Source organism: Eulemur rufifrons, chromosome 24 (assembly GCF_041146395.1).
Source record: "Eulemur rufifrons isolate Redbay chromosome 24, OSU_ERuf_1, whole genome shotgun sequence".
Taxonomy (NCBI): domain Eukaryota; kingdom Metazoa; phylum Chordata; class Mammalia; order Primates; family Lemuridae; genus Eulemur; species Eulemur rufifrons.
The window spans coordinates 3,613,701-3,621,318 of NC_091006.1; the positions used below are offsets into that span (position 1 = coordinate 3,613,701).

At 62.7% G+C, this 7,618-nt stretch overlaps 1 protein-coding gene across 1 annotated transcript in view; it reads left to right on the forward strand.

Moving 5' to 3' along the window:
- The window catches only part of CHST8 (carbohydrate sulfotransferase 8), a 57,579-nt gene extending 50,973 nt beyond the window's left edge, over positions 1–6,606 (forward strand). The window contains exons 2-3 of the mRNA XM_069458078.1: positions 4,943–4,980; positions 5,509–6,606. Of these exons, the coding sequence (XP_069314179.1) occupies positions 4,943–4,980; positions 5,509–6,606 (1,136 nt within the window). The remainder of the gene's footprint in view (positions 1–4,942; positions 4,981–5,508) is intronic.
- Positions 6,607–7,618: the final 1,012 nt, after the last annotated feature.

Below are 7,618 nucleotides of genomic sequence, written 5' to 3' on the forward strand. Positions count from 1 at the left end.
TGGCACAGAGAAAACCGGCGACGGGCACGCCAGGAGCTGACAGCCTCCCTGCAGCGCCGCTCGCTGCGCGGGGCCCGCTCATTTCCTGGGGCGTCCGTGCACGTGCGGGATGCGCACAGGTAGCTGGTTTTACAGGTGAAGCAGCTCGCAAGGGCGAGGGGTTTGGCCAGGGCCACGCAGCAGCACGCGTCCCTCCCCTGTTCTTTTCTGGCGTGCTGACCCTCAGTGGACTCCCCGGGTGCGGGGAGTGTACCCTGCCCTGGTCTGAGCCAGCGGTCGGGGTCATGCGGGGCTGTGACTGAGTCTGGTTGTCTAGGAGGAAATGGGGAGAAGGCGGAGAAGCCCACCGGAGCTCAAGGGGCGAGGGGGGAGGTTGCCGCAGGGGCTGTACGCGGCACCCACCCCCCGGAAGTGTCTGCCCAGCGCCTCACCTCCGTCCTCGCTTGGCCACAGAGCCACCTTCATGGCACAGGGACAGTTGGCAGCTGTGTCTGGGGCAGCCCCACCTGGAGCCCCGTTTACCTGTCCTGGGCCCTAGGGCAGCAGGAGTGGGCATGGCTGTGACCGAGGCTACGCCCTGGGGACCCAGAAGAGAATTCCGTAAGTCGAATTCTCCTGTAAACACAAGTGAGAATTCGAGGCTTTCCTGTGAACTCTGTGCCGTGAGTCCAGGCTGCCCTCTGACCGCTCAGTGTGTCGAAACGTCCGTTCTGCAGCTAATCGGCGTATTCACAACCCGCCCCAGACGGAGGAGGTCCGTGGGGGCAGTTTGTCCCTCACCTGGGCCAGCAGAGACCTCACAAGGGCAGAGCCTGAGCTGGTGGGAGGAGAGACGGAGGAGCTCCGGGACCGCAGCGGGCGGGGGACAGAGCCAGGCTTCAGGGCCACCCGGCTGGGCTGGGGCTGCCCTGTCTGCGTCCGGCCACGTGGCTGGTACCTGCCTCCCAGACACGCAGGCCCTTCCAAGGCTGGGAGGCTCCAGCCAGAGTCCTGGGCTGGAATTCTACAGCGTGAAGCATTTATTGGGCTCCTGCTGTGTGCCCGGCAGGGTGCCAGACTGACACCGACAGACAAGACACTGGCCCTGCCCCGAGCACAGGGCTGACAGCCCGTGCTGCCCAGGGCGGCAGGGCTCCGTCCCACCAGATGCCACTGTAGGGAGTCTGGGCTGAGGCCAAAGCTCGGACTCGGAGTCCTGCACATGGGGGGACAAAGACACAGTCAGGGCTTCCCCTTCCTGTCACTTGTCTCCCGCTGGGCTGAGCCAAGGGAAGCAGCCAAAGCCCTGGAAGCTCCCGACCAGTTGGGCCACATAAGTGGTCACGTGAACGTACAGTGCAAATGGACGGGAGGTGGCCTGCCACGCAGGCTCAGCCACCAGAAGGCCCGGAAGTGCAAAAGTGGCCAAGGCCACAGCTCCATCAGGAAACATCCAAGGACCACGAGTCAAACTCCACCCAAGGCAGGGACTTGGGACTGGCACCCACCCCCATGGCCTCTCCTGGCCCCCCAGTTCTCTGCCATGCCTGTCCCTCTGCGTTTGACTCCTTAAGGACAGCCCTGCCTCCCCCGGACCACAGTGTTCAGAGTGGCAGAACCCTCTCACTGCTGCCCGTCAGGGCCAGGGCTGGCACTTGAGCAGCCAGAGCAGCTGTCACCTCCCCAGGTGTGGGCCATCAGGGCCGGAGGGGGTCGGGGGCTCGTGGAGCACTTCCAGCCCTTCCTGGGTACTTGGGTCCTGTTCTCACCCTCGTGGGTGTGGCCTGTGTACAGGGCCTGACCAAAAGACTGGTCCCCAATTGCCACCCCCAGTGGGTCCTGGGCCCCAGGGTCGGGGCTTTAGTGTGGCAGCCAGCAGGTCTCCCTCCTGTGCCTCTGGAGGGGAGCGACCCGCCCGCAGGCTGGCAGAGCCCCCTCCCCAGCCCAGCCCCTCCCGGGCCGCACGGCCTGGTCACTAAGAAGCTGGCCTCGCTGCCTCTCTCCAGCCCTGCCCGGCCCTAGCTGGCAGCCAGGATGCCCTTCCATCCGCACGTCTGGAGTCCACACCGTGGAACGCATGTGGCAGCCCCAATAACTCACGCTTGTTTGTTCTCACCGATGCGCGCCCTTATCGCAGCACATGTGTTTCTGCCTGTCTGCGAATGTCATCTGTCCAGAGAGAGAAAGTGGTTGTTTATTTCTTACCGTGTGGGGGGATGGAGCTGTCTTGCAGATGTTAAGCAATATTGGGAGGAGAGGACGGGAACGCAGGCTCTGAGAGCGAGGTGTGTGTGGCTGGCCTTGGAGTCCCCTGTGGTGGGGGCGGAGGCGGGGAGGTGGGAGGTGGGGGGTGCTTGGCAGCCTTGGTAGCCTTGGATGGAAGAGGAGACTGGGCGCCGAGGCTGGTGTTGCTCTGATTTTATCTAGATTATCTGTTTATTTGGGGGCCTTGCAGGGGCTCGTGGTGGTTATGTTGAGGCCAAATCCCCACCCCCGTAAGTCCCCCACAGCACTGGTACTAGGGACTCCTGGTGGCAAACCTTCCTCATCCTCATGGGCCCTTAGCTGCCCTTCCCAGCAGCTGTCCAGGGTCCTGAAGAACAGCCGGCCGGGGATGTGCAGACCGCAGCCCCAGGTACCCAAGGCTCCTGGCTTTCCCTCGTTTAGCTCTGGGGTGGGCTTTGCTTCAGCCTTTATCTGAGCAGCGCAAGGAAGGGCAGCTGCCTCCATGGAAAAAGTGGGGACACCGGGCCCTTGGCAAGGGGAGGGCCCTTTGTATTTCCTTCACTGCCTTTCTGTCTTTATGCAAAAGTGGCCTTGTGGGGATAGGGTTCGCCTGTGCCCACTAAGCTGCCAGAGTCCAAGGGTCAGGAACATACTGCTCGTGGCAAACGCACAGGCTCCAGGTAAGATGTGTTACTGCTGTTATCGGACCCTTCATTGTCCGCAAGACAATTCTTCCTTCAAAGGGGGCAGTTGCAGCCAGGTCACCTCTGTGGGCTCATGTCACCAAGAGGTCAGGAGACTCACCTGGCCCTGGCCGCTGTCCGGCAGGAACTTTGCCTCCAGGCCACGCCAAGGGCTCTAGCCTGGCCGGCCTTAGAGGGGCCAAACTTGGGAACTCCCTTAAGGCTCAAAGTCTGGAGGTCCGAGAGACACACACCTCCTGTCCGGGCAGCACAGAGGAAACGGGACAGGACCCGCAGCCACCGCCCTCCCAGGCTGTCGGGGCAGTGCCGGTGGGAGGTCACAGCCTCGGGGGCCGCAGCACGTGCTCTTCTGATGTCCCCGACTGGCAGGACGCCTCAGCCCCACTCCTGGCCAGACCTGGCCTGACTCATCGGCTCCACAAAGGAATATAAATAAGAGCCATCACACCTTGACGAGCTGACAGGAGTGACAAGCAGAGTAAATTCCCGTATCTGAGACTCTGAGGAGGAGAGGCAATTTAGCAGAGCCAGCTGCCATCACCAGAAGAAAATAATTAGTAAACTGGGCCATGGCGCGGGAAGCCGAGTGGCACGGCGGTCCCTTCTGGCGAAGGGAGCTGTCACCGTTGGCTGCAGGAGAGAACCCCCACACGCCGGAGGGAATGAGCGCGGGAGGCTCGTGCAGGAGATGGCTGCGGTGTAGACGGGCGAGGACGAGGAGGGAAATAGGCTCTGGGCTGCGAGAGGAGACCCTGGTGAGGGGCTTGATTCTAACAGGCGCCTCTCAAGCCAGGCGCCCACTGCCCACGCCCCGTACCCTGAGCGGTGCAACAGTCTACACGCAGCTTCCTCTCAGCCTCCGAGGATGAGTCTGGAAGGCCTGTTTCGGAGCCCCTCACGCGCGCACACGTAGCTTGGGAATGCCCAGGAAGGTGGGGACGCTGCCCTTTGCCCAGGGAAGGGCACAGCTTTGCTCCCAGCCCAAAGGAATGAGGAGAAGAAAGAGGAAGTGTGCCCAAGCTCTGCCTTCGTTTCTGCCCCTCTTGAAACTTGAGGAAGTTTCCAGCAAACTCAGGGCGTTGAGGCTTGTCAGACCAGGAGGGACCTTGCCCCCCACTCCCCGCTTACTGATGAATGCAGGGGACTTGTGGGCACAGCCTCAGGCTGACTCTGCAAAACTGGAGCCCACGGAGAGGTCCACAGTCTCTGGGGGAGGGAAGACCCAGATGTCCCCTTGCCGGCCAGGCTTCCAGCCACCAGACCTCTGCTGAGTACACACAGATGGCAGCGCAGGGGAAGTGCTGGGCCACTGGTACCGCCCCTCCTTCCCCTCCTTTCCTGTGGCCAGAGAGGCTCACCTCACCTGAGCCTGTTATCCTGGGGGACCCCGGCTCAGCCCAGGCGAGGGGCCTCTTTGGTGGGCAGAGGGGGACGTTCTGGAGTATGGCCAATGACGCATTGATCTCCATCTTCCCTGAGTCGGCAGTAAGTCACTCTACCTGGGCTCTGCTCCGTCCCTTGGAGACCAGGGTGAGCCGGACGTGGGCAGCTCACCCCGGTGCAGGGAATATGGACTAGATCAGGGCGTGGCTGCTGGGCTGGTGTGGACAGAGGATGGACAGAGCTATCTGAAGGGTCCTTTCTCTGTGACTGAGTGAGGGGAAGTGGGAGGTGGCTTATGAGACCCCTGGCTGCTCCTCTGGGCAGGTGTGTGGGCACACCTGGGCAGGGTGCCTCTCCGGACCTTCCAGGTCACATGGCGAGGTGTGACGCAGAGGAGTGAGTGTCAGGTGGGAGCCAGTGGGACTGTGTCGGGGCTGCACCCCCATTTCCTGTGTGGGTGGGGGGCGGAGGAGCTCTGGCACTAAGCCATGCCCGCCCCCCCCCCCCGCCCCCAGAACCGCCTTTTCCCAGAGCCCACACCAGGCTCCCTGCAGCCTGGGCATCCCCCGTCAAAAGCCCATAAGCAGGTCCCTGGGAGCCACGTGGTCTTTCCGCTGCTAACACCGTCCTCTCCTCTGTTTGCTTTCCAGGAATAAAGTTCAACATCAGGCCGCAGCAGCCCCGCAACGTAAGTCTGAGAGATAAATCTCGGTGCACAGCCTGGGGGAGTTGGGGAGGGCAGGGAAGAAAATGTGGAGCTCGCGTTGAATCCATTCTTGGAAAGAAAAATGTGTCCAGGCTTTCCCGGGAGCCTTGGGCACAAAGCCAGGGCTTTGGATCCATGAATTTCCCTCTCCTGTTAGATGGCTGCTCTGGGCTCTGCTAATAGACGCGGTAAATCTCAGCCGCCGCCCTCAGGCCACCAGCTGCAGGTTCCTGGGGAGACCGCGCCATCTGGTGGCCGAAGTGACACTTGCACTCAGGTCCTGCACTCGTGGCTGGACGTGGCTGGCGGAGCAGAGGGAGGCCTTTGGGTGCTGGGCCAGGGTTCAGAGGGGTCACACCTACATGGCCAGCCTGCCCCACCCCCCACCCGGGAAAATACCCAGGCCACAAAGGGGGCAGGAACCCCAGCCGCAGAGACGGTCTAGCGTGTGTGACCCTCAGTGCCCTGTTGCCCTGTTCACCCCGGTAACCCTTTCTCTTCTTGCCCCAGGCCCTCCCACAAGGCAGTTCTCAGGATGGTGACTCGACGGTACCCACAGAGAAGGGCACCCAAGACTTGTCCAGCCGGGCCCCGGGGGGCCTCCACCTGCCTCTGCCCGGGCAGCCCCAGCCCTTGCCGAACAGGGGGGCCCGTCTGCGACTCCGGCAGCGCCGCCGCCGGCTGCTCATCAAGAGGATGACAGGTGCGGCGGCCAACGGCTCCGGCGGGACCGCGGTGCGGCCGGGTCCGGGGACCCTGGACGGCCGTCGCGCCGGGCTGCAGCAGAGCCAGCGGGAGCGCAAGCGGCTCATGCAGGAGGCGTGCGCCAAGTACCGGGAGAGCAGCAGCCGGCGGGCCGTCACGCCCCGCCACGTGTCCCGCATCTTCGTGGAGGACCGCCACCGCGTGCTGTACTGCGAGGTGCCCAAGGCGGGCTGCTCCAACTGGAAGCGGGTGCTCATGGTGCTGGCGGGGCTGGCCTCGTCCGCCGCCGACATCCAGCACAACACGGTGCACTACGGCGGCGCGCTCAGGCGCCTGGACACCTTCGACCGCCAGGGCATCCTGCACCGCCTCGGCACCTACACCAAGATGCTCTTCGTGCGCGAGCCCTTCGAGAGGCTGGTCTCCGCCTTCCGCGACAAGTTCGAGCACCCCAACAGCTACTACCACCCTGTGTTCGGCAAGGCCATCCTGGCCCGGTACCGAGCCAACGCCTCGCGGGAGGCGCTGCGCACGGGCGCCGGCGTGCGCTTTCCCGAGTTCGTGCAGTACCTGCTGGACGTGCACCGGCCGGTGGGCATGGACATCCACTGGGACCACGTCAGCCGCCTCTGCAGCCCCTGCCTCATCGACTACGACTTCGTGGGCAAGTTCGAGAGCATGGAGGACGATGCCAACTTCTTCCTGAGCCTGATCCGCGCGCCGCGGAACCTGACCTTCCCCAGCTTCAAGGACCGGCACTCGCAGGAGGCGCGGACCACGGCGAGGATCACCCACCAGTACTTCGCCCAGCTCTCCGCCCTGCAGCGGCAGCGCACCTACGACTTCTACTACATGGACTACCTGATGTTCAACTACTCCAAGCCCTTTGCGGACCTGTACTGAAGGGCGGGGCCGCCCTCCTGTGCGCAGGGGCGTGCCCCTTCCGTGGTGCCTCGCCCGGGAGCTGAGATGTTCCCGGGGCCACGGGGCTCTGAGCACGCTAGGAGCCTTGGCTTCGGGATGCAGCAGGCCTTAGGTGGGGACAGAGGCGCCGCCCTTGGATGGGGACCCTGGCCCTTGCCCTGCACCCATTTCCTCCGTCCTTGGCTGAGGGAGATGCTGAGGGGCACCCCAGGAGCTCAGCCCGGAGTTAGGATGACCAGGGAAGCCTGAGGCCTGAAGACGAGGCCCCAGCAGCGAGGGACTTCCTGTGGTCCCTTGGCCATTGCCTTGCACCAAACCACGTGGTTTGCAGCTTTTGTATGACCCCGGGGGGATGTTCCCTTGGATTGAGGTTCCAAATAAAGCACATGGTTTCCAGAGCAGCAGTGTCTACTCTGGTGGGGGGTGGGTGGGAACACATGGACCCCTCCCCGCCCTTTCTGGAACTTTTCCTGCCTCCCTGGGACAACCTGACCCAGGCACCAGCACCCGGCGCTGCAGGGAAGCCCAGGACAGGGCACCCATGTGGGAGGGGGCAGAGGGCCCAGGGCCCCCACTTGGGCCGGCAGTGGCTCCTCGGGTGTCTGAGGCCAAGGCCCGCTCTGCCAGAGCCTCCTGTCTCAGAACCTGCACATTCTTCCCGAAACAAGAGGATAGTCTGTCCCCATGGAGGCCCACTGAGGTCCCTTCTGGTCGGAGCCTGGGCAGAGTTCTGAATACTCAGAGTATTGGCACCATGCCCGGGTCTCAGTGGGTGTGACTCTCAGTGGTGCCATCCCTGCCTTTCTTTTTTTATTCTTTCCTTTCTTTTTTCTTTTTTATTTCAGAGTATTACAGGGGTAATACTCTTTGGTTCATAAATTGCCTTGGCACCATTTGATCCTGCATTTCGTTGAGCTTCCTTACGATCCATGTTCGAAATTCTTCATCTGTCATTTCAACGTTCTGATTTTGGTTGGTGTCCATTGCTGGA